Source organism: Gavia stellata, chromosome 7, assembly GCF_030936135.1.
Source record: "Gavia stellata isolate bGavSte3 chromosome 7, bGavSte3.hap2, whole genome shotgun sequence".
NCBI classification, from domain to species: Eukaryota; Metazoa; Chordata; class Aves; order Gaviiformes; family Gaviidae; genus Gavia; species Gavia stellata.
The window spans coordinates 42,211,361-42,238,262 of NC_082600.1; the positions used below are offsets into that span (position 1 = coordinate 42,211,361).

A 26,902-nucleotide genomic window follows, 5' to 3' on the forward strand; every position below is an offset into this window, starting at 1 on the left:
TTCTGACAGGACGTTCCCTGAATTGCTTAGTTCCCTGATGGTGTCCCTTTTCCAGGATTAAAGACTGCTTCTTTAGGCCAAAGCTTAAGACCATCAGCAGAGCTTTGTCCAGCAGCCACTCCTCTCCTTCAGAATAGTTTTTGTGTGTTTAGTGCATCATCCCAGAACAACCCCTGAGATCTGCTACGTACCAGGACAACCAGAAATGAACATCAATTAACAAACAGTTCACCAGTTTTTCTCCCCTCCTCTAGATGAAGACCCGGTGTTGCCTACAAGACCCCACGAGCTGAGGACTCGCATGTACACTCCTCCTGGTCCCCTCTCCAGTGCCCTTCGGGGAGCCTTGACTGACCGCTTCTCTGTGGCCCAGCACCACAATTTCCTGAAGGGCTACCAGCTGCATAACAACTACCTGGAGAACAAGCACTTCTGTCAGTGGAAAGGTAATGGGGACAAATATTTAACAGGCATCATTTTCAGGTGGTTTTGTGGTAGGGAATTTAGGAAATAACCCTGTCAGGCTTGGCAGGGGAAAAAAAATCTCCAGAAAGAACATTTCTTTTCTGAACGGAGAGAAGAGACTAAGACTTCAGTGTTGCCAGGTATTTAAGACTGTTTTTAAATATAAGCACGTGTTTATGTGCTTTAGCTGTGATCTCTGTGGCCCAGACTCAGAGAGTAGGCTTGCAGCCGACAGAACAGAATTTAAAGTAGCAAGGAGCAAAGCGAACATGTGAGAAAGCTTAATTTGGCAAGACTGTGCCTCTAACTTCAGATGCAACTGGAATACCCCAGAAAATATGACCTACGAGAGAAATCTGGAAAGGAATGGGATTATATACTCTGAAGAAGAGAGGACTGAGGGGAAGGCATAAATCCAAATGTAAAAAGGGGTGGGAATATTTTGTTCTCCAAATCAGTGATGGATAAATGATGAAACAATGATTGAAATGAAGCAAGGCAGATTTAGGTTAAGTATTAGAAGCAGCTTACTGGCACTAATGAGTATGACAAGTTACTGGGATATATTGCCTGGAATCTCAACGTAGAAGATTTTTCAGAACAGGAACTTAGGTGACGTTTTACAGTCTCTCCCATGCCTATTTGATAATTCAGTAGTGTGGCAATTAAATTAAACCAGGCCTCTGGGACGGTCAGTTCTACCTTGCATTTCTTTTTCCAGTCAAAATACCTACAGATCCCTTCTTATTGCAAGAAATATTTTCCTTTTAGACACTGTGTTAGACTCGCGTCCCAACCAGCTGATGCAAAATCCCAATCACCTGGGCATGATAGACGCTGGATTTTTCATCAATACCAGCAGTGCACCACTTTTAAGGCCACAGAGGGAAGTGGATGTCATCATATATTTAAGTTATACTACTGGATCACATACGTCGGTGAGGAGGATCTTGTTACCATGTGTTGTCTCTCCTTTTGCTTGTAAATGTCTAGCCTGTGGCACCTAGAACTGCTAGTTATTTCAGCTGTTCAGTTTTTAACTACTGCATTCCCCTCTGTTTTTCACTGTAGTGATTGATATTGTTCCTATTTCTTCCTGCCACTCCTGGAATCTCTCTTGCTGGTTTATGAACGTGTTGAAATATTCAAGAGGACATGAGCATGGTCTCTTCCAGAATGATGGGAAGAGCCTCTTCTGCTTTATGCTGAATCAAGCAGGTTTCCAGACCCTTCACAGGAATATGCATAAAGATGAGGAAGCGATTTCTCCTGACTTCAGTTAGAATATAAAAGGGGTTAAGTGGATAGTCAGAGGCAGATAATTTCTGGGCTGACAAATAAGATGCTACTAGGAAAATTCAATGACAAGCATCTTCCTGCAGAAACTCCAGTTTCATGGAGATAAAGTTAATTAGCTGTCTATAAGGCGTTGCAGAAAAGAAGTTTGGGTCTTTATAGCTCAGAAACTGAGGTTAGTTAGAAACTCACTATTAAGCATCTTGGCCCGCTTTTGTGAATGAGAACAGCTGTGCTACTGTTAATAAGCCATATGATGCATGAGACATACATGTAATGAAGTTTCATTTCAGCCTCACACATTGTCTAGATTAATTTTATGAAGAAAGGCTGCTGCAATTTTAAGCACTTTAGTAGAAACTGTTTCCTATTTGATAGTGTCCACTATTAGATGGTGCAGAGTAAATAACACAGTACATAGTAGGACATGATATTGTATTAAACATTTCTGGGAAAAAGTACAGTATAGCCTAGTACTTCACTTTCTCAGCAAAATATCAATCTCAATTAATACTGTGCCATGATGCCTGCACAGACAGAGACATAATTGCACATTCAAACTTAAACCTTCTTAGCTCCTGGCTTCCAAGCACATAATAAGATACCTTGAACATTTTCTTGCTGTGGTTTTCTTTTCTAATTAATTCTATATGATATATTAAACACAGGCTCTTTCGTTTACTAAAACTACAATCTCTACCCTAAACTTCTGCAAATGGCTTCAATGTTTTAAAAAGGAGTGTCCTGGATGAATTCTCTAACTCTGAAATTGTGTTTACAGCTTGTGATTAGCATTCTGGTTACTATGTGTGGTAATCATGTGTAGGGTAACCTTTGATAAGACGAAACTCACCCTGTGGATCTGAGTCACTAAACCTTAATACTAGATAACAATTTTGGGGCTTTAAGACAAACAAGTTGAATTCCGATGCTGACCATTTCTGTGATACTCCAGTCTCTAGATAAGGCATGCAAATACTACTCAGAGCAGAAAATCCCATTCCCCAAAATTTCTTTGACTGATGAAGATAAGAAAAATCTGAAGGAGTGCTACATCTTCCAAGATTCAGATTTGCCAGGATGTCCGATCGTGATTTTTCTTCCCCTCGTGAATGATACCTTCCGAGAGTACAAAGCACCTGGTAAGTGACAAGTAGTGGCAAAGCATTAAACAAAAGATGTGACTACCTGATTCCCTGATTCAGACAGAGCCTTTTTCTCTGCTGCTGGCTATCTTTGCTGGTTGGGTTCATGGGGGAGCACTTTAGCTAATTAAACTTGCTTTCCCTGTCCCTGCCGAAGCTACTATGTTCATTCATGTCATCCATGTGGCCCTAAGAGGACAGACACAGCCCTTGTCTTATGGATGGTGTTTACCTTCATCTCTCTCCCATTTGTAACATGAAGTGTTGCTAGCTAATTGTGAAAGGTTTTTCCTGGGAAAAGTATAGCTCGCTCAGCTTATTTTCCCCTGCGTATATTGTCTGTTGTCCAGGGATTTCATTCGACACTTGAGGAGGCATAGTGTCATGCAGGAATGGTGGGGGGAGCAAGAACCTGGCTTTCAGGCTGAACTCCTGCAATGTCAAGATCAGCGTGTCTCCTTTTGGTTACGGCATCAGCCCAGGGGCCATTTTGCTCACTGTGCTGTGCCCGGGGCCCACCATTCTTTTTCTGCCAGGCCACATGCTTTGTATTCCTCTCCTTTACTGCCCATTACTAGGGTGCATTTCCTTTGCTCCGTGGTAGCAGGGAGGTGAAGTCTGAAAGTCTGCTTTTGTGGAATTTGGGAGACACAAGAAATGGAAAGGCGGAGATGGATCCTGGTGGCAGGCCCCCTGAGACTGCATTCGGGGTTGCAGGAACTTTCAGTTTCCATATGTTTCTATTACTCCTTTTTCACTTAAATTCTATTCTGTTACTAGCAAGTCTCCTCCCTTGGCCGGGGTTCGTAGAGGTCCCAGCTGCTCAGGATAAGACCCGCAGCTCACCGGCAATGGCTCTTGGAGTGCCCTTCCAGGCTGATATCCCCGACTGATCCACGGCTTTAATGAGACAGATGTTTATGAGTAAGCTGTAGATGACCACTACAATGCCATCCCTCACTTCTCCCTTCTGCCCTCATCACTTCAGGCACACGATGTTCTCTTCACTAGGGGTGGGGTTACAGGACCTGCATTATTTGTGCATTTAAACCCTATGAACTTTCTTCCAGAGAAAAGTCCCCCGCTTTGGTGTGCTCTGGACTGCTTGTCACTGACTGAGATAAACAACATGTCACAGCAGCAACTTCTCTTTCTCTCCAGGTGTCAAGCGCTGTTGCTCTGAGATGGAGGGAGGACAACTTGATTTGACCAGTCGCTTTTCCCCCTACTGCATGTTCTCGGTCAGGTATACCGACGAGAATTACCGCCGGCTGCTGAACCTCAGCGAATACAACGTCCTCAACAACTCACAGATGATTATGCAGGCCTTGCAGATAGCGATGCAAAGGAGAAGGCAAAACATGTGCTAATCACCCGTCCAACTGCCCCTATCTTCTCAGAGGAGTTTTTCATGCTCTAGGACACGGAAGGGACATAGCTGGCCGTTCTGCACTACAGAAAGAAACTACCCCAGGTGGCTCAGTGGTTTGTTGAGTTTTTTTCCATTCCCAAGAAGTGGCCTCTATAGGCAAAGACATTGCCTGGGAAATTTCTACATATGCTTTGTTCCCTAAATTAAGGTTGTCTGTAGAACACTCTTTACCTAAAATCCTCGTTAGATTTTAAAAATAGTGTTATTTTAAGCCTAACTTATTATAATGTACGACATATAGGAAAATAATTTTTTACCGCCACAGTGCTACAGTAATACAACCCAGCCAACACACCTACAGGCCATAAGAAGGGGGTATAAACTCCTGCTCCCCACACTTCTTCTTTGTGGAACACAAGGTGCATCCAACCCTGGATAATGAAGCAAACCTGAAACATGACTGGAAGCTGGCATTGGATCCCTGGGTCAGCTGTTTTGCCAGTGTCCTGAAGAGCAGCTGCAGAGGTTGGAACTGTAAGAGGGACAAGTGTGTGCACACAGCCAGCCCCATGAATTGTGTCCCCCTCCCGGGCTCTGTTGGGCTGTGAATGAATCATGCATAGATGGGAAGGAGCAACTTAGGAGGAAGTGGCGTAAGATTTTTCACGTAAAATTTTTTTTAAAGCGAAAGCTGGAATTTGGGCACATCAAAATTTCCTGTGAATTTATGTCAGTTTTGATTGTTTTGTGTTGAGATAGATAGTATATAAAAAAAGTCAACATTTTGTTTTGAAGCTTTCAAAACAAAACACCCTAGAATTTTTTTCCCAGTTGAGTTACTTCCCATATTAAAATTCCTTTCTTAAATTAAAAAGAAAAAGTGCTTGAAATGAAAATATTTTACTTCCACTAGACATGGAAAACTTTGTTGTTTTACTCAATGCAATTTGTTTAACCAGTTCAGGACACACGCTCATCAACAAAAATGCTTGTTTGTTTGGTTCTGCCTGTTCAAACTGCACAGATAAGCAAGAGTGAGTTAGTAGTCTGCAACAACTAAGACCATCTTAAAACAGTCTGAACAGACCCTTCATGGGATCTAGCACAAAATCAGCAATAACATTTGTTGTGGGTTTGCATTTTTAAACTTTCTTCATTTTTCCTGTTATGGAAAGTGTCTTTTCTGAACTGTTGAAAGTGCTGAGCGTTGAGCTGTAAAAATTCTAAATCCATAAGAACCTTTGCATTCCAGGAACAAGTCAAGCTGAAAATACACTTTTTTATTAATAAGTTTTGTGTCCTAATGACAACTGGGAAAAAATTGAACAAAGAGTCTATTAAGTGAAAAAAATCTAACAACGAGATGTCATAATCTGGGGCTAAAATAAACCAGGGAAAATGCTTGGGTAAGTTGAAACATTTCATGTTAATATTTTACAAAACGTCTTTGTTTTGAAACATAGCTTCTTTTTAATAGACCGCCTACCTCGTCAGCCCAGGGAGCCCAACCTGAATATAACAGGTTTCATTTACAGTCAAATAACATGTTTGGCTTGGTGCAAAATGACACTCTGAGGATTTTCATTTTGGCAAGGAACAATGACAAATTATCTTTACAAATTGGTTCACAATGACTTTTGCCAACACTTTTGTCATTTATGATGTCAAACCAAACCTTACTTTTTTGTGCAACTGCAGCCTAATGTTGCAAGCCTAAAGATCAGAGCATAAATATTAACATTTGAAACTCTTTAGGTTTTGAACGAATATGCACTTCTGCTGGGTTTTTTTGTTCTATGGTAGTTTCACTAGTCACAATCAGAAATATGGTGCTATGTGCTCTGCATATAACCCTGGGAATTGCCTCCATTTGAACCTGAAATCCCTGGTGTGAAAAAATAAACACAGCTTTTGGCCATAAACTCATGCCACCTCCAGCTCTGAAGAAATGTTATTTAGATGCAAATATTTTGTGTATACAATATCGGACAATAAAGGCTTGTTCACAAAATGAATATTCTGCCTTGCTCCACATATTCAGGCATTTCAGTAATATGCTCCAGGTTCACAGTGTGTTCCTTGTTCCAGGGAAACAAAACTGTTGTTATCTCTGCAAAGGGCATACCAAATAGTTGCTGTGAGCATCGTGGATAAAGGAATGTCTCAGAGACAGATTGCAGGAGTACAAAGTGAGCCAAAGGTCCCTCCCTCTTGCAAGGGCTGTCTCTGATGTGGATTGCAAATGTTATTTTGTGAAAACGAGAGCTTTTTGGCCACTGGCACTGTGGGAGCGACAGTCTTAGAGCCCCAGTCCTGGTGGACAGTCTGGTTTATAGCTTAGCTCTCCAAGGACATGTCGTAATAAAGCACCGCCTTTAACTATGACCGAAAGACGACGATGTTGCCAAGGGTTTTCTGTGACCTAATGAAAAATGCATTTCATCAAGCTACATCATTGCAACTGGCACACGGAGGAAATATGCCATGTATGTAGACACAACCCTTCATGGTGTTGTGAAATAACATAGCCTATGGCAAAAATTTATTCTACCAAGTTGACTGTGATGACTGTTGATATTATTTTCAATGGGAATGCGCAAAGGGGAACTGTGCTGGCTGGTAGCAACATTTAACCAGTAAGCTCAAGAATGCTTTCAGGGAATGGGTGACTTTTTGCTCATAGGCAATGTACTGGGAGAGCCAAAGGATTCCCTTCCCCCAGAGGTTTTGATCTGTTATGACCTGCTGAAGATACAACAGACTTTAGCTGCACTTCTTAATCCTGTTCCAGAGAGCTGGGAGCCGTGCTGGTTTCAATGGCATAGGGGACAGCTGGGTGCTCACAGGGGCAGGCGCAGGCATTCTGCTGCGGCGGTGGCTTCGCAGGTGTGCCAAGGACGGCGCAGAGGGCTGCGTGTGGTTAGTGCCAAGTCTTACCTCCGGCTGGCAGGGTTCATTGGGTCAGACACAGGTACTTAAATGCAGCTAGATTATAGCCAGAGTCAGTCTGAGCTGGAAAGTGGTGCAGAAGTATGCACAGGGGGTGGAGCTTAAGCTAAGGAAAGTCATTGCTTCAGGACTCTTCGTCTGAATAAAAATAATAATAATGAGCCACAGGAAAGAAGGGGGAAAGAATACAACAACCTGAGGAGAGACCCAGCCCTGCTGGACCAAGGCTAAGTAGATATAAACCACCATATGAGTGCATCTGCTCTGCATACCTAGACCTGGGATTGCAGGGACATGTGGTACAGAAAGCCTTAAACTGGCTTTTGCAAGAACCAGTTTAGTCTGAAAGCAACAGTGTTGCCCCTCTTCTTTTGTTTCATTAGCTGTTTTATCCTATCTGCTTACTGTCACAGATAACCTAAATTCAATTAATGTACTGTTGCTGCATCTTATTGCAGAGTGTGTACTTCTGTAGGCTTTGAGGTCTTGCTGAGTGAAAAGTTCAGTGCTCAGACAAAAGGGCATCCTCCTCTTACCATTAGTTATAAACCTGCCACTGGCCAGTATTGGGCAAAGTGACTCAAACAGCATACTTCCACCTACTGTACAGGCAAAGGTATTTTTTCCTACTTATTCGACCACAGGATTCAGCTTCCCAGCATAAGAAAATGGGAGGGGAATAACTGGGTTTAAGAAATCAGGCAGAGGTGGGGCTCTGAGTCAGTTTATAAAATAGTTGCTCACCTGCATATGAGGCATTTTAACTATTGGTGTCTGTGGAAGCTGGGAGATGTGAAATTGCATTGCCACAGATAACGCTGGACGTGTACATGACAGCAACCACAATGGAGCAAGATGGCATTTTGTCTCAGGTAAGAAGGATGCAGAGCAAAGCAAGGCATCTGGGATCTCAGCTGGTTATGCTGCATGTAGTACAAAGATGGTACTACTTTCTTGACCTACCCTTGACTATAAATGACTCTGTGCAGGATGAAGAAAGTCAGTGCTTCAAGAACTCATTGTCAAAATTTAAAAAATGATAGCAAACCATAGGAAGGAAGTGAAAACTACTTGGGGAGTAAGAGTTTATTTACAAAGGGAGCATTTTGTATATTTAGGGGTTTTCTTCATTTTAGAGACACGATATATGCAACCTTAGAGTAAGTATTAAATAGCATGGAGATGTTCTTCAAGGTGAAAGATTAATGACAGGGTGTGTTTACGGTAGACAGGTTTGCTGTTCCTTTAACAGCCAGGGCCAGGAGCTGCCTTCCCTCCCCGTGTGTCATGCAAAAGGTGGACCTTACCTGGCTGCTACGCCTCTGCTCAGGCTTACTGGGGCAAGCACAGCGCAGGCGGTGGCACCGTGCACAGCAGGAAACACCTGTACCTGCCGAGGCTCTACGGCCAGCACTAACCCCAGGCTCCCCTTCACTGCTCTTCTGCAGTTCTCAATTCCCGATGAGGACTGCTTTTAAAAGACAGGATGGGTTTTCCAGGGGTAACGCTGGCCCGTTTTGTTGCAGGAGCTGATCACTCAAACCGCTCAGCTAGGAGAAGGAATTATGCGGCTGAATCCTGATGGGGAATCATGGAGTCCTGTTACAAAGGTACCGCAAACGAGAATTTCAAAAGAAAACTGTAAAAGAGGCTTTCCTGGTGGGTGGAGCCTGGGTGTGAACAGATAGGGTTCAGCATCTGCCAAACAGTCTAATTAGCTACCATAACCCATCCAGCTCCCTCCACGAAACACCGTCCCGCTTATCGTTTTGATCACTTACGCAGTCTTGCTTCACGTTAAAGTCCTAGTGCTGTTTTCTACCCTTGGCACATGGGAAATGAACCCTATTTTAACAAGACTAATATCTTGTTCAAATCCAAAGGATGGGTTTGAACAGGCTTTCTGCTACATATGTCTTGCTAAAGTACAAGGGCAAATTTACTGCCAGTGTAGGTAGTAATAGCTGTGAAATTGTGCCACTTACTCCCACAAAGAGTATGACACAATCTTAATGTGGATTTTCAACACCTGATTTCCTGGATTAATACTTCTTCTGGCCTCTACAAAAAACTAATAGTTTTCCAGGAGACTTCAGACACGTTATATGAAATCTATCCTCTAGGAAATGAGAGGACCAGATGTGCTGAAAAAGATTTTTTGACCTTGTTCTCTCTAGTGTGAGGCCATTTAGTAATAATTAGGATCTCTCCCTTGTTCTGTTTTGAGCTGAGTTAAGTTCCTGAGCAACAAGTGTTGTGCTTACAGTTTAAGGAATAGCCAACGCTTTCTGTTGATTAGTTGAATGGAAAACCCAAAGATGAGAAAATATGCCCTAAAACACAACTCTCTACAGGGCAGGGACAATGGCAAGTTCAGAAGAACAAACCAAACCTCTCAAATTTTTTGTGCAAAACTCACACTGCTGATGGGATTTTGGCCATTTGTTATTTATAGCTCTGTGACGTCTAAGCTAAGGCTCCCTGATTATAACAGGGCACATCCACATGCCTGAGTACTTTGTTCGATCTGCACTCCCTCCTGGGCACTTTGGGATCACCACAAGCCATGAAAGTGGCTCCAGGGACCTGATCCCTGACAAGGAGTTGAGCCCTTCCAGGAAAGTGCCTTCTCCAAAGCCAGCCACTGACAGCACCAGTTACTTCTGGCTCTGTAATTACTGAACACTTTCCACCTGTACCTGCCTCATTTCTGTGCCTTAGGAGCTAGGTTTTAGACACGAATGCAAGTGCCTTTGATGGTCTTATCCACAGCTACTCTTTGGACTCCTAGCAGTGGTTTGACATCCTTGATTTGCACACCCGGTCACCTGCTGTGCAGCTGAACAGCATGAATGTTGTTGGTACCTTTCCTAGGAAGGGGTGCTTTGGTTACCTGGAGGCTAATTTTACCTGTTTCTTCATTAGCCTACTTGCTAACTGCCCCCAGTCTCAACAACATATATGCGTTAGCCCCAGCTGCATGCATTAATACGCTCAGGTTAAACATTATGAGAGACATCACATGGCCATATGTTCCATCAAGCCTATGAAAACTGATGCACTTAACTTTTTACAGACGGTAAGCACAGCACATTATTAACAGAATACACACCAACTTGTTTTGCTCAGACAGGCCAGCTAGAGCAAAAGTTCTTTCCTGCAGTACCTGTGCCACACATCCTTCTCAGTGGGACTAATGAGGTCAGTGTCATGCTAACGCCACTTCAGGACTGGCAATGGTCTCTTTATAGTCATTTTGCAGTGTACGTGGAGCAAGCGGGTGGTGTCACTACCTGTCTGTGGCCCTGTAGTTGCACGAAATGCCTTTTGCATTTTACACCTTTTGGAGCAAAATTTTCCTGCTGATTTGTATTCCAACATATTGTGTCTTTTCCTCCTTTCCGTGACTGTAGAAATAAAAGGTTAGGTGGAAATGGAGATTAATGGTATTTCTTTGTTTATTTTATGGTAAAAGGAGAAGGAGTATGACTCATGTTTGGGCTCCAGCATGAGACCAGAACAGCAATATGAGAGGCTAAGAAGTCAAGCATGAGGCCTTAATGTCAGAGACATGGGCTAATATGAAAGAGGGAAGCCAAAGGGAAGAAACAAGAGTTTCATCAGGCATAAAACACTGTGTTTGCACTTCTTATGCAAAACAGTGCAAAGAAACTCCAGACATGAAGAGTTTATATGGTTTAAAACCAGAGAAAAACTTCTCACAAGAAAAAGTCGGAGGTGAGCTCAGCTCAAGAGGGGCAGTTATGTCCCTGTAAATGAAAAACACATGCATAGTGAGTAGCGTGGTGGAAGTGCAAAGCAGTGATCTCTTCCTCTGACATTAAAAGCAGTGTGGGGATCAGAGGTCAGCATTTAGCTCTGTGGACTACTGTATGTTTAAAAGAACAGGAATATGAGAAAATCATATCCTGCAACCCAGGAGACTGAACATGTATAATGACTGGATGAGAGGTCATTCCCACAATGAAAATTTTATCACTTGCAAAAAGCCTAAGGCAGCTTTTCCTTTTCTACCTTGGAAATTTAACAAGTAAATCTTCTCCCAAGCTGAGTCTGAATCTTACCACTTTGTGCATCTAGATTTTAGTTAGAAAGCAAATAATTTCTCTATAATAATACAAATCCACATATCATGCTATGAAAGTAGAGAAGTCTTTCAGTCTAGTACTTTATTTAGATATTAGTAGGAAAGTAAATGTATTGGCCTTTTCATAGTCATATAGAAAAATTCAACTAAGTTATTCATGATTTGGGTATTTCTCTCTTTTGATCATTTCTATCTTCTAAATATGCTATCTACCTTTAGTGTTCATTCCTGTCATTTGTATGTTGGTTTCTTTTTCCCCTCCAGACAGAATCCTCTCTGTGTTATTTACTGACCATAAGAGTCATAAGAGCAAGAAACATCCACCAGGCAGATGTCTGTAAGTATCTGTAGTGCTCTGTATGGTCCCCTTAACCTTCATGGGGTACTAGCTAGTCCTGCTCCAAGAAAAAGTGCTTTCTAGATTCCTTTTATGGATGGAGAACACAGTGTGTTGCCCTTCTTTGCATCAGCCCCGTTCTGTGCAGAGGTAACTCTATAAGGTGACAGCTGTACCTGTTGCACATATTTCTCTGCATCCCCAAAGGGAGCAGGGAAAGCTCTGCATTCTGTTGAAAGCAAGAAATGTGGAAAGATCTCCTGTGTATTCCTGTGGAGTATATTTATGTAACAAAGGACACAAACTAGTTGGGATAATGGGGCAAATACTGAAAATGGAGTAGCCTTATCTCAAATTTAGCTTGTACTCAAAGCTTTCTGAAGGCTAAGTAATCCAAATTACCATGCCCTGATTCCCTGTGGACCAGCTGCCACAGATAAAACCCTGTTAGGTGTTGTTACATTTGGTAGGTTCATTTCTGATGTCCTGCAACCAAAATATAATAGAATATTATAGCTTTACTTATGCAGAAATCAAGAAGCCCCTTTTTTTCCTATGTTTTGAGCTTTTTTTTAATATTGTGTTGGGCTAAAATAGAAGATATCACTTTGTTTCCTTAACCCTTGCAGATATATGGTGCTGTGGTTCTCCCAAATTATTTTATCCTGGGCTAAACCGATTGCTTGGTGACATAGAAGGAGGAGAAAACCCTTTTTTTTAAATGCATTTATTATATCTCTAATCACATTTATTCAGAGAAGAATCATGTCCCTCTTCTTTTTGCTCTGTTCCTGTTACCTAAATTGTAATGTTTATGTTGGACAAATATGTCACCAAGTATCATAGTGTCTCTCTTTGAAAATGAAGCTTCATGTTGTTCAATTCATTCTTTCTTCTAGAGCAAATCCCCATTTTAGATGTGTTTGTGTTTTTTAACACACAGTAAGCCAGACCGATTGCTACGTGAGCCTGTGGCTGCCAACTGCTTCCACTGACAAATTTCAGACTAAAACCATCAAGAATTGCAAAGATCCAGTCTGGAATGAAACATTCTACTTCAGGATCCAGAGTCAGGTCAAGGTACTGAGCTGGGACTTCCCTGTTAACCATGACCTAGGGAGCAACTGCCAGGTTTTATCCTTTTTCAAAGGGGACATAAGTAATTTTCTCAAGAGGCAAGGAAAGATGCAGAAGGGTGTGAGAATAACACATATCCTTATAATGGTTTTCCATGCCATGAAAGACAAGTATCTCTCTCAGCCACGGGTAGAATATGACCTTTGAGATGTCTGTGATTTCCTCTCATTCCTCCTCGTAGGCAGATGCCTACATGGAGTTGATTTCCCCTCCACTTCCTTCCCTTCCTGCTCTTTTTCTTTACATCCTCCCACTCCTCACAACAGCTGACTAAAACAGCTGTCCCCAGGATCTCCTGCTCTGAATGAAACCTGACACATTTCTAAACTCCTTCCCTTCCTAGAACGTGCTGGAGCTGGCGCTCTATGATAAGGACGTGGTTACTCAAGATGACCACCTCTTCACGGTGTACTTCGATATAGCCAAACTTTCCCTGGGAGAGCAAGTCTTCATGCACTTCAAGTGTGATTCACAGGTGAGGACTGAAATAAGAAACGGTTGGCAAGAACATGTTTGTCTGCTTTTCTGTCTAAAATGTTATTTGCAAAATCTTTCTTTTTTTTTTTCCTTCTTGTATGGACTGCCCAGCCACATAAAAGGGAGTTGTTTTTCACTCTGACGTGAAAAAGCCTCTTCACACCTGGATCTGTAGGCACACTGAAGGGTTTGGTGTTGGCCACAGAGGCTCACAAACTTCAGGTGTCTTTGCAAAATTGTCACTTTGCTGAACCTGCCCCCATCGAGGATCAAGGAGTGTGTCCACGCCAGTACATGATGCTTTTTTTGTCATAACTTGTTACTTAACCTAGTAATTATGAAGTAATAACTCTGTGATCGGAACCAAGTGTTGAACCAGACTAGTTGCTAATTATGGACTGTGGCATGGGTGTTTAAATAAGGTGTCTAAGTCATGCCACTCAGCTTGGCAACAAGAAATACTCCGATTTTGAATGTCCAGGGAGGCTCTGAAAGTCGCACATCCTACCTCCCGGTAGGTTCTGTCTGTCCCTTCTCCTTTTCCAGTTCTCTCCCAGTTTCTTGTGCATCTGCCATGCACCATTCAGTTGATTGATTGCCTTATCTACACACACCCAAACTCCACTCTGCAGTTCATTACCTTTAAATGCCTTATTTGACCATTTCTTTCTCTGCAAAATACCAGAGGAGCGGTGTGTGGATTTCCACTAGCCCTTGGTAGAACAGAAACATTTGGCTAGTTGTAACCCAGCTCATTACTGGCTGGGTGTTTACAGGTGCCATACCCAAGCCTTTCATTACTGTGTTTGCACAGCTACAGTGGTTAGAGCTCATACTCTTCAGGCCTTCGTAAATTTTTTTTTGCCCTATATGAATAACTTTTTGGTGTCTTTAATGCAATAGGTAATTTGAGCAACTAAGTAACCTACAGCATGATCTCACTTCTCTGTTCATCACCCCTCCTGCCCCCACCTTTGTTTTCCTCTCTCCTGGGCTTTCGTCCTCCTGGGGATTACGCTCTTCTCCACCACCCCCACAGACCCGGCCTTACTGTCAGATGTACCTCTGCCCCAATGCCCTCCACACGTTGCCAAAGTGGTTGTCCTCTTCCACAGCTGCTTTGCATGTCACCGTTTCCCCCCCTGACACCAGAAGGATTTGGCTGCTCCCCTCAGCAGACCCTTTTTCTCTTTGCTGGCAGACTCGGTATGAGACAGCATCTCCGCCCGGGTCTGTCCCTTGTGCCCCAGCAGAAGCAGGCAAGCCAACGACTTTCTTTGTTAAAAACTGCTATCACAGCCGCCCAGAAACTTCCTATCAATAAGAATCTTGGGGCTCAAGACAGACAGATGTGAGGTGGTGGGTGCCTCCATTTTAGACGCTCTCCCAGTCACAAATAGTGCATGTGTACCTATGTTGTGAAAGCGAGAACTTGCATTATGAGAACTGCCAGTAGACTAGTGCCAACAACATTTTCCTCTCTTTATTTTCCAGAGACAAGAGGAGCTGGAGGTGGGATTTGCATTGGATAATATGTGAGTAAACATGACATGCAACATAGCCTGCAGCAAAAAGAAACAGCAATTCAGAGGCATGAAATAATCTAGTCTAATTGTCCAGAGTGCATCATTCCTTGATGATGCTGCTGATGAACACGGTTTCCCGAGGAATCTGTACTATTAGCTGTGTGACAAATTGGTGCGTGCCAGGATGACCTCCCATGAACTTCAGGCAGACAGGGAGAACACTGTAAACCCTTTTCTTTGCCTAGTGTAATGAATACTATTTAAGACCAGAATACTGGGACTGCTGTTTTGTTACGTGTTTGTTTGAGATCAGCAGGGGAGTTCACCTCCCTTCAAAGCACAACATGGAATAACACACCGGATTTCTGATCTAGAGCTCTTTCTGTCCCATCCTCTGACAAACTGCAATTTTTAAAAAACTGGATTCCATGAAACCACCTGCAGCCTCAGCCTGGTGCTCAGCATAAAATCACTACACGGTTTGGCCCCGCAGTACCTTTTTTTTTTTTTTTGCTGAGCTCCAGGACTGGAGGAGCCGGTAGGATGACGATTATGTCTTGACAGAGCAGAGTGAGGAAACTTGTACCGTGAGCCTCCTGGGACTTTTCTTTCAAATCCTATACGGAGCTAAAAATAAGCAAGAGGAAAATCAGGAGAAGGGTGTGGCTCATGAATTATACTGTAATTATACTGAGTTATTAAAAATGTATTTTTCTCTCCGTTTCCTAGTTCAGGCCCTCCTGAAACCATCATTACTAATGGAGTACTAGTGGTGAGTGTTATGTTTTGTCATCTTTCTTGTCCTGTTGCCACACTTGTTTCACTTGACTCACAGTCATCAGGCCAACATACCCTTTGAACGAGCAAAGCCAGCACTGAAACACTGTGATTTCCCACTTCATCATCTGCGTCACGACACATCCTCGCGGTTGGCACCAGTGGAGAGGCTGCGGCTGGAACAGCGGGGAGATCCCCCATGCTAGCATCCCTCCGGTGTTGCGAAGGCAACACATGGAAGTGGTTTAGGTCCGACACATCGGTGCACCTCTCCCTTGGACATCACTCCTCCCGAATTCCCGTATTGCCAAAGCGACAGGGTTTGTCCCCTCCCAGGCACACATCATTTCCTGCATTCATAACTGCGCTTTTTACACAGGGACTTTCTGACCATGTCATTTCCTCATTTATTAGCTTTGTTTCCTCATTATTTTTGTTTAAATCAGTCCTCTGCACCTCTGTTGGGATCCTGGGGGTGCTGTTTTTCACTTTGCCCTTACCTTCTCCCTTCTGCAAGCCCTGTTCACCCGTGCTGCACCCCCAGCCTTGCCCTGGCTGCACCCAGTTTCTCAGAGACTCACAGAATCATTAAGGTTGGAAAAGACCTTTTAAAATCATCAAGTCCAACCATCAACCCAACACCACCATGCCCACTAAAGGTCTTCCAACCAGCATCTGAAATCGAGGTCATGGTTGAGAAAAAATGTTTTCCTTGGGACAAAGTGCACTGCCTGTATAGCATTTGTATCATCATCAGCCAGGAGCTTAGACTAGGAAACAGAATCTCAGACTGGAAAATTCCCTACCATCAGGTATTTTATCGTTTGTGTCTCTTACAGTCTCGCAAAATCTGCTGCTTGGAAGTCCAGGTGGTTGAGAAGAAGAAGAAGAAAAAGAAGAAGAAATCGTTATCAAGTGAGGTTATTGCTCCATCAGCTGTTTTTTTGAATCGTGATGTGCTAATATTATGAAGGCAATTGGTTTAATGTAAGAATGAAAAAAACCCCTAACAAATCTGCAACATGAGAACAGCCTTGTAATAGACTCTGTAAGAACCTTTGTTTCCAATTTTTATGAGAAAAGTACTCTGTGTCTGCTTTTGTGTCGCTTCCTTAGAGAAAGAATTCTCCTTTAAAGTGCAAGGCTCTTACGAGGGCACCCAAGACATTATGCTGGGATCTGATCTGGTCTTCAGCTCCTCCTCTCCTGCCAAATTCCACTATGCCAGATACAAGCAGCCAACACTGGATGTTACGCTACCAGGGAAGAAACGACCTCCCTCCTTTGTATGTTATAACTGGACTTTATGAAACATAATAATGGCGTGTAAAGTAACATGCACCATAAACAGTATCATTAATTTGTATTGTGGAAAGAGAGTAGCGTTCCTTACAATATAAACTTGGATATATTTGTATTTTTTCAGCGCTCCTGTGTGTATGATACCAGCTCTCCAAATGTCGAACTTCATTCCCTTCCAAGTGGAAAAAGCATGATCTTAGCAGAGGTGAGTGACTGCTCTTTTGTGCGAGAGTTTGAGAAACCTGAGCGCGGCAGTCTGCATCCCCCTGATGATTACCAGGGTACTTTCCAATGGTGAAAGCCTGCAGACAAAAATGCCACAATCTAACAGTGGTACATCTTTAGGTGATGAGGCCGGGTTGTGCCTTGTTCTGTTTGCATGGGTGTGGGAATACAGGGGATCTTGTTACTCCATCCCGATCTTACTTCATGCTAAATTTTGAGGCTCTGCTTTTCCTCTTCTCACACACCAGTGGGGCACCTGAGCTAACTGAGGTAGCACCAGTCTCTTGCTGATGCTGACCATGCTTTGCAAAGCACTTTTAGATTCATGGTTTAAAAAAATCCATATAGAATGAAAGGATCACAGCTGTTGTGGGGTATAAGCCACAGAAAGGGAGGAGCAAATTCTGCTGTGAAGAATAGTAGTGTGGCTGCAGCCTGGCTGGCTGCCTAAGAGAGGTAATGTTAGTAGAGATAGGTAAGGTATACATTATGACTACTTTCCTCTGTAAACAGCAGTTGTCCTCAGATGTTACACTCACTAGAAAACATTGGGAATTACCGAACAGCTTCCCTGACCATAAACCACTGCAGTCAATTCACATACACTGCTGAATTATTTAGAGCTCCCTATTTGTACCCGCATAGCTAGGACAGCACAAGCTAAAATTCCTCAGGGGGTTGCAGGGGAGGAGTGCTAAAGCAGGTTGTCAGCTTACACTGTTTGCATTCTTGCTTTCCAGGATAAAGGATTTGATTTATATGCAAAGGCAGAAGACTGGTAAGAGACTTGGCCACTCTTGGAGGCTAACTCGTCCTTAGCTGAACTCGTCTCACCCTTGGCTCTTTACTGGGGAGGAGGCACTGACAGTAGGACAGTAGGTTGCGTGACCAAGCGATGTGGAATTCACATAAGCTGAAAGAAAAATATGCGTGTAAAATTAACAATACATGTAGATAATCCATATTGAGACATGAATAATGAAAAAGGTGCATAAAATAGGAGAAATAATATTACAAGCCAATTATGCTAGTCAGTGTTATGCTCAGCACAGTCTTTAACATTTTCTTTAACACTGTGCAAGAGTGCAGCTGATCACCTGGTAAACTTTGCTGCCTACTTCAAGACAAATGTGAGAAATTTTTCCTGCAGCTGTCAGTGCAGGCTAAAGTATGAGAGAATCCAGACAGCAGATGCCTCAGAAATTATCTGCAGGAATGTCTTTCCTTAGGTTTTCTTTTGATAACTGCTTAGAAATTTAGCAGTCCTTTTTTCTATCATTCTTTCATGCAGCATTGTATACCTGCATGCGAGTGTAGGAAAGGCTCCTCCTGTAAATGCAGTACTTTGTGGATCTGGTTTATTACCTTATATTGGAAACTCTGAGCTTGTCTACCAATAATAAAATGGAATATTCTTTTTTCCTGATCTCTGCTCCAGCCCAGACCACCTTGATGTACGTTTAGGGTTTGACCTCTGCGTGCAGGAGCAAGACTTTCTATGCAAGAGGCGGAAGTATGTTGCTCCTGCTCTGAAGAAGGTCCTGCAGCTGGAAGAGGATCTGCTGGACCATGAGGTCTGTAGGGCAAACATTCAAAACATCTAACGAGTGCTTAGCAGTGGGGGCATAACAGCATAATATGACCTCTTTTTATTCCCAGTTAAATTTTCATCTTTAAACTTATGTACACCTCCGATACTGCCCCATACCTCTAATCTTACCCTGCCATTTGTGTCCTTTACAGTTGCTATCCTGTGTTTAACTCTTCTCCTGCTACATCTTCATTGCAAGCCAGGCTAGATATTCCTCATATAGAAAAGGTTTCTTTCACAGTCTTTATGCTATGACTGCTATCCTTGTTGATAATCCTTCCTGCTCTCTTCGACCTGTGAGATTTCTTTTTAATTCCTGCCTTTACAACTGATTCTTTCTCTCTTACTGTCTCTTTTGGTTTGAATCAATGCATTTTCATTTGTTTTTTACCAAACATCTGTGTTGAACACACTGGAGAAAAGTGTCAGTTATGTAAGCAAAAATTGTCATTACTTTTATTCCTGATCTCCTTTACAAAATAAACGGTAGCTTATGTTTCAGTAGAAATAATTTGGAAAGAAGTCAGTGCCTGGGCACGTGTGATGGTGTCAGGCTCTGTGTAGTAGGACGTCTCTGCTGAGAGCCACAGTCAGCTGCAGTCCGCTGTCCGAGGCCAGCCCTTTCTGTCCGTGTGTTGCACAGAGCCCAGTGGTGGCCATCATGACCACGGGAGGAGGGATGAGATCTTTGACCGCGCTGTATGGCAGTCTGCGGGGGCTCAAGAAACTCCATGTCTTGGACTGTGCCACGTACCTGACTGGCTTGTCTGGTACTACATGGTAAGTAGGACTGGGCAGCTCTTGGCTGGAGTCTTCCTGATGACACCGATGCGCTGAAGTAGGCTAGGGCTGACATGCAGTAGTCTACCTATAATACCTTCTCAGCAGTCCTGGTTTTTTATTATTTATCTATTTTACTATTTATTATTTATCTTCTTCCAAAACTGACAGATTAATGTCTTTTCATGGGGAAAAGTCACATAATTTGCAACAGCATGAAAACAAGTGTTTTTCTAAGAACAGTTCATGGAAAATTGCCCAAGCCATTTTGACAGGGATAATGACTGTGACTTCAAGGGGAACTTGATAGTTTCTTAGGGAACTGAAGGCAGGAAACCTTTACTTAGTTTCAAATCAAGAACTTAAAATAGAAACCTAAAATGTAACCATTGTCTACTTCAAACCTTTGTGTGTTTTTTTTACCTCTTCAATATATATTTCCTCTTCCTAGGACCATGTCAAACTTGTACAGAGATGCTGACTGGTCACAAAAGGATCTCGACAAGCAAATCAGCGAGGCTCGAAAACATATGACAAAATGCAAAATAAATTCCCTTTCCTTGGAGTATTTGAAGTATTACAAAAAGCAGCTGTGTCAACGGAAAAGAGAGGGCCACAAAACATCATTTATAGATCTCTGGGGGCTTGTCCTGGAATCTTTGTTGCATGATGGGGTACAGTATGTCATCAAGCAGCGTTTACAGTGGCTTACGATTTTCTGAAAATTAATTTCTGGAGAAGATATTTTCCTGTTTGTTCTGAGAGAAGTAGTTTGTTACGAGACTGTGTGTATGCAAATGCACAGCCATTTCCAAAACATTTAGTGGCAGTCTTTTAGATATCCAACCATGGTGGAAATCAGCATTTGTGCTTGTGAGATTTTGGATACATTTTTCTGAGAAAACTCCAAGATTAACAGTTTGAAAAAATATTATATTTTAAGCATTTTTTTGGCATATTCTGCAAGTATTTTATTTAGAAATAGCAAAATTACAGATATTATCTTAATGCCCATGAGAGGTATTAACAAATGGACCTGCAGACTTTTGAAATATGGGAGAGGTCTTACATAAACTTGCAGTATAACACATTAAGCTGGTTTATACCAAAAGTATTGCTTTCTGCTTTTCATCATTTCCTTCCATTTTCATCCTAATGGGTTATCAAATAATCTGGCATCAGATTGGATGCCTACAGATATTTCAGTAACAGATTGCTCACAGGAATTTTGAAAAATATGGAACATTTCAGAACTTAAGCCCAGCACGCATTGTATATTAAAGGCAGAATTTTTTTCTGGCCTACAAGCTTAGATGCAGAGAAAACATTCCTGTGCTAATTTTCGTCTCAGTGTAACCATATTTCTGGAATCACAGAAAGACAACCATAGACTCTCTGATCAGCAACGGGCCATTGATCGTGGTCAGAACCCATTGCCTATCTATACTGCAGTCAATGTCAGGAACAACTATAGCACTCTGGATTTCAAAGGTAATTATGGGACTTCTGAGAGTCATTTGTCTTTATATTTAAGCTGGTAAATCCTGGGACAGTATTTTTAGATAGTCTAAAAAAAGCCCTCTCATTTAAAGACCAGAACTTCAGCTGATGTGTATTCATGTAATGTCCTTGTGGTCAGGTAAAAGTTTGACTGTCTATGCAACAGACTCAAAAATATTCCAAAGACTTTTCATGTTCACAAGTTTTCATTTGTACCATGCTTATAACTTATCGCTATTGGTCTGAAATATGAGAATTAACTGCAGAAATTATTTTAATTTTTAACTCCTGTCATTCCCATCATAGCAACATAATTCTTATCCACAGCTAAGGAACTGTAGTAAAACATTTTTATCTTCTTTGTGCTCCTTTTCACAGAATGGGTGGAGTTCACCCCTTATGAGGTAGGATTGCAAAAATATGGAGCTTTTGTTCGTGTTGAGGATTTTGGCAGTGAGTTCTTCATGGGTCGGTTGATGAAGAAGGTCCCTGAATCCCGGATCTGCTTCTTAGAAGGTAAGGTCTTAAAAGCATCTGAATGATTTTTATTTTTTTTTAATTGTGAGCTATGTAAACTAAGCACTAATAAAGCACTAGTGCATGACTGACAAGCAGTTTCACTGGAGAGGATAAATATCTCATTGATGAATTAGTACATACTATAATGGATTCAGCTTACTGTAAAAAAGGAAATTCAAAGTGACAGACAAATAGTTATTTTCTTTTTTAAAGTGAGTTTTGAATAAAAATATAGCATCGCTTCCAGTCCAACAATAAAATTCAGGTCCCTAGGTATCCATGGTTCTGCTCGTGCTACTCCAGAAGGGTGAACTGCAGAGCCTCTTGCCTGTCTCACAGGCAGTCAGTAGTTTGTGTACTTCCTACAGACAGTTTACATGAGCCTTCATGATGATTCCTCACTGCGTAGGGGTGTGTTTGAGCATGCCAGGTCCCCCCTGCTCCAGATAGTCTGCTTTGGCCACACATGACTGGCTCCAGTTTCCACATTGCCTGGGCAAGCCCGGGGGGAAAACAGCGCAGTCATATTCAGAAGCATTTTTGCTATTGACTGAAGTGGAGCATGGATATGTGTTTTCCAGACAAAGAGGCAAGCTGTCAACTTGTGACTGGTTTGAGATGCAAACTTCTCTTCGACTGGCCATTTTGCTTAGAGTGAGTGAGACACTGCACTATTTTAGCCTAAGATTTCCTGAACCAAAAAACAGTGCAAACTTGTGCCCTAAGGGATAACCAAAGAAACTGTTTCTCAAGCTCAAAAATGCATGGTCAAAATGATCCCTCGATGTGTTAACAGGCTTATTCTCAAAAAGGGAAACCTACAAATGCAGAGGCTGTAAGGTCACATTATAGTTAGACCCTTATCAATATAATTCCCCGTCACATCTCTCAGATTGCAAACTTTCACCCTTTCTTTTCATACAAGCCTTGTCATACTTGATTATTTTTCTGAAAACCCAAGCTCCTTAAATCATACTCATTCACAAAAATCTCACCATTCATTAAAATATATATCCAGCCCTAAGTACCATAAGACAAAAACTGTATACCAAAAAAAGGTTTAAAAACCAGCAGCCAAATAAAAATGACACATCATCCAATTAAAAAAAAAAATAAGGAAAAGCATAAACCTCACCAATTTCATCTCATGATTAATAGTTTTGCGATTCATGATGTGTGAATGTTTGAGTTAGAAAGCTCTTTCTTTTTACAGGCATGTGGAGTAGTTTATTTTCATTGAATGTGTTATATATCTGGAATTTGTCCCATTCATCAGAAGATTTCTGGCACAGGTGGACCCGGGACAAAATCGACAATATAGGTAAATTATCATACTTCCTTACTGTGTATTTATTGTTAGATAGAGGTAATGTTAGATAAACTATCACACCCATCTGCTATGTGAGATGTGCACAGTATATTTGGCATTTTTTAAGTGCTTCTTCAAAGGCTACATTGCCTTTCTGGAAGAAATTGGTTTCAAAGTCTCATACTGCAAAGCATAATTGGATAATTTAAAACTCTCCGGTCCTGCGATCTATGTGCTCACCAATGGCTCAACACTGATGTTGGCAGATGAGTAAAATGTTCAGAAATAATAAGCTTGATCTGTAAATGATTAATAAAGCAAAAAGATTTTGACTACAGTAAGTAGGAGCTACAGTAATACAAATAAGTGCAACAGTTCTCCTTTTCCAAAGCCTGCATTCAGTCTGCACCACAGCTGTGTGTAGGTCTGGTGCAGATTTTTATTGCAGCCTGATACTGGGTCTTGTTTTTTGTCCAAGTCTGGACTGTGTAAGGAAATGGTATTTAGCTGGTAAGAGTAGCATTTTATTTTCTTTTTCATTTGGTCACATGTGCTCCTTGAGTCTTTTCATCCTAGGTTTTTTAAATAAAGAAAACACTGATTTTTATTACTTACCTTGACATCTTGGGGGATGACCTTGCTCTAGGCAGGTAGAATTTAACAGTCTTTCCCTGCACAGAGGAGGAACCCCTCCTACCACCGAAGCCTCACGAGCTGAGGACTCGCCTGTTCACCCCTCCCGGCCCCCTCGGCAGCGCTCTTCGTGGCACTCTTACCGACCGCCCCTGCGTTGCCCAGGAGCACAACTTCCTAAAGGGTTTCCAAATGCATAATGACTACCTGGAGAACAAGCGCTTCTGCAGATGGAAAGGTAACAGAAGACCTGTGTGCCTGGGGAGAGAATAAACAAGCAGAAGAAAACCCAGATTTGATACTAAAACCATTCTCCAAGGTTAGAGGCCATGTTTGGGCAGAACCACTATTAGATCAATAAGTTGTGGCACACCGGGATGTAGCATGGTGTGGTGTTGAGCTCCATGCCAATGGTTTGCTGGTGGCACACACCTCCCGAGGCAGCGGCACCAGGTCCTGATGGTGGTTCTCCCTTTCTCTGAAGACACAGTGGGTGGGGAGGCACAAGAAACCCCCTTTATGAATGTTGCCACTGCAGGTCCAAAACTACATGTGGCTGGAGTTGGGAGGGCAGAAGAGAAGGGATACAGTGAATCTCCCTTCCCTGAAGACGGTAACCAGTTAAGTCTCTGTGGTCATGGTATAAGAGTGGAAAACAGGCTAACCAGTTTTGCACTATTGCACTTACAGCAAAAAAAAATCTTTCCTTTTAGATACTGTGTTAGACACATTTCCCAACCAGCTGACACAATCAGAGGAATTCCTGTCTCTGGTAGATACGGGATTTTTCATCAATACAAGCATCATGCCGCTTTTAAAACCAGAGAGAAAGGTGGACGTCATCCTGCATTTAAATTACAGTGCAGGATCCCAGATACAGGTGAGAGGAGTCTCTATTTCTTCTTCTTCAATCTCTATTTCTTCTTCAGTTTCTGTTTCTTCTTCAACAGTTGTATACCTGGAAGTTTTTAACACTTAGGTGCTTTCTATATTGCTCCTACTAAAAGTCTTAACCGCTGGCATTTTTAGCTTAATGCTGCAGGGTGATACTTCATTTATAGGTTGTACATATTCTCATTTGTTTTTCTTGTACGATACAACTGTTTTGTGCTAAGAACTCAAGGAAAACAAAAACCTTCTCTCCAACAACCCAGTGCTTTCCAATAGGGATTTCAGAGTTTTCATACAGCTAGTTTGGATAATGCCCTCTTTGTTACTGGACTCCAGTAAATCCTGAGACCTGAAATCCTCTTTAAGTCTTAGTACTGTTCTGTTCATTGATCCAGGCTCTGGACCAGACCTGCAAGTACTGCTCAGAGCAGGGGATCCTTTTTCCCAGGGTGGACTTGAGTGAAGAAGACAGGAAAAACCTGAAGGAGTGTTATCTCTTTGACGGTGCTGAGACTCCCGGAGCGCCAGTACTGCTATTTTTCCCACTAATTAATGATACCTTCCAAAAATACAAAGCACCAGGTAAGTAATCAAACATGTTAAAAAAAGGTTGACATCATGGCCAGCCTGTTAAAGGGAGTATATTTAATATTCCAACCCTTGAACTTCACTGTTGGCTCTTTTTAATACATCTTAAAGTTACTTTTTTTACCATGTCAGATTTGGTGCCATGGCTGTGCTGTTTCAATCCCTAAGCTAGTTAGTTTGCAGGTAACTTTGCTGTATCTACGTGAACCAAAGGTACAGCTCAGAACTCCAGTGTAGACCCATGTAAGAGGAATAATCACCGTTTATCTCCCCTCATCATGTGAAGCAGCTGATAGCCACCTGAGCCAAGGACTGAGCTGTCAGTTTGAAAAATAATTATTTGTTTAAAAATTTTTTTTTAAACCCACAAGAGTAATTTAGATCTCTCTGTGGAGAAACATCTCCTTTCCCTGCTCTGTTAAGAGTTTGCCTGCTTATGACCAGAGTAACTCCCATCTCTCAGCAGTGATTTGTCACCCCTTCCTCCTAGGCCAGAAGCGCTCAGAGTCAGAGATGGAAGATGGCAAAGTTGATCTCTATGGCTGCTGTTCCCCTTATTCAACATATTCAGTTCAATACACTGAGAAGGCATATGACCGTCTCGTTCAGCTGGGTGAATACAACATCCTGAATAATGAAGACCTCATTATGCAGGCCTTGCACACAGCAGTGGCACGGAAAAGGCAGAAGAAGACATAATGTCACACAAGGGAGGATGCTTTTGCGTCCCTTTACTTGCCGAGAGACTGAAGCTCCCTTACAATTGGCGAGCAGGCTTCAAAGGATTCCTGCTCAACCCCACTCAATGGCAATGTCAGATAAACAAAGAAGAGACTGAAGAGAAACTTTTTTCTCCAAAGAATTTCACTGCAGATACTCATTGCAATTCAGCTACAACAGTGGAGTACAAGTCATTGTATGGTACAGAGGATGGCCAGCCACGAAGAAGAAGGTGCTAAGATGATAATGAGCATGGTGCTAGTTGCCTTGAGAAAGAGTTTGAAATGTTTAAGTCTAACATGTTCAGGGCAGACCACATTAAAAGCACATTTTATTAACTCAGCTTGTGTTTTGTGTTTGCAAGGTGGTGGTGAGGCAAGCAGCAGCCTGTGAGCCAGGTTTGTGACTGGGACCATGGCACATTGTAAGCAAGTGTTTAGAGAAAGAAAGGCACATGTCATATGGCATCCTGTGGGCATAGATCACCTCCAAGGGAGGCTTTGGACAGAGGCAGAGGAGACACAGGCCATGGGTACCAGATCAACTGAGAAAGCAAAAGAGTGTTGATGAAGTTCTTCACTGCTTAACCACCAAGCTCTCTGTGCGCTTCCTCACTGCTTCTTGGCTACCTGTCCCTCTTCCCGCTCCTGGTGTGAGCGGTAGTGGTGTGGTAACTAGAAATACAAGCTGAACAGAACAACATTCTGCTGGCTTCCAATTCCCTCAAAACAAGAGCAAGGATGTGCGACCCCTTGAATTCATCAGCTCCACCTGTCCCTGCTGTTGGCTGGGTCTTGCATGAGCTCAGCACCTGCAGAATGGGAGTGAAATGGCTTTACATGGTCTCTGTGCAAGAAGGAAGATTTTGTGTTTAGCAGTAGAGCATCTAAAGTGGATATTCTGCTCCAGGAATGTTATTTTTCCCTCTTGAGACAGCAAAAATTTATTTTTTAACTATAGTGTTGCTGTGAGCCTTGTGCCAGCTGTGAAGAAGACAAGAAAGGTGCAGACCTATAGAGATCCCTGGAAGCTCTGGGAAGGTTTGCTATAGCAAGTAAATCCTTCTGCATGGCAAGCTGCTGCAGGAGGATCTGTGCCTCCTGAGCTGTAATTTCTCTTGGACTGGCTCTGCACCAAACCCAGCACAGACATGCACATACATGGCATAATTTGCCCATTTGGGCCAAATGTGCTGTGATGAGATGTTGCTTAACATAGGCTTCTGTCACTGTTCCCAGGAGGGAGGAGACAGAGG

At 42.4% G+C, this 26,902-nt stretch overlaps 2 protein-coding genes across 2 annotated transcripts in view; both read left to right on the forward strand.

Moving 5' to 3' along the window:
• Positions 1 to 4,276, forward strand: part of LOC104253439 (cytosolic phospholipase A2 epsilon-like) — a 35,564-nt gene extending 31,288 nt beyond the window's left edge. Inside the window, exons 18-21 of the mRNA XM_059819919.1 lie at positions 255 to 446; positions 1,237 to 1,403; positions 2,717 to 2,903; positions 4,068 to 4,276. Coding sequence (XP_059675902.1) covers positions 255 to 446; positions 1,237 to 1,403; positions 2,717 to 2,903; positions 4,068 to 4,276 — 755 coding nt within the window. The remainder of the gene's footprint in view (positions 1 to 254; positions 447 to 1,236; positions 1,404 to 2,716; positions 2,904 to 4,067) is intronic.
• Positions 4,277 to 8,072: 3,796 nt separating this feature from the next.
• LOC104253438 (cytosolic phospholipase A2 epsilon) lies at positions 8,073 to 25,626 on the forward strand. The gene is made up of 21 exons (XM_009806903.2): positions 8,073 to 8,099; positions 8,754 to 8,837; positions 11,600 to 11,672; positions 12,616 to 12,752; positions 13,153 to 13,284; positions 14,781 to 14,821; positions 15,542 to 15,584; positions 16,429 to 16,504; positions 16,706 to 16,875; positions 17,016 to 17,096; positions 17,857 to 17,894; positions 18,555 to 18,690; positions 19,351 to 19,487; positions 19,939 to 20,161; positions 20,864 to 20,978; positions 21,366 to 21,503; positions 22,720 to 22,827; positions 23,495 to 23,686; positions 24,162 to 24,328; positions 24,735 to 24,921; positions 25,418 to 25,626. The coding sequence occupies exons 1-21, from the start codon at positions 8,073 to 8,075 to the stop codon at positions 25,624 to 25,626; spliced, it is 2,514 nt and encodes an 837-aa protein (XP_009805205.2).
• Positions 25,627 to 26,902: the final 1,276 nt, after the last annotated feature.

Excerpts from the sequence above, each read along its gene's own strand:
- LOC104253438 (XM_009806903.2), top strand. The coding sequence starts at position 8,073 with ATGGAGCAAGATGGCATTTTGTCTCAG. Across the intron at positions 17,097-17,856 it reads AAAGCATGATCTTAGCAGAG|GATAAAGGATTTGATTTATA; the intron begins GTGAGTGACTGC and ends CTTGCTTTCCAG. Across the intron at positions 17,895-18,554 it reads TATGCAAAGGCAGAAGACTG|CCCAGACCACCTTGATGTAC; the intron begins GTAAGAGACTTG and ends TCTCTGCTCCAG.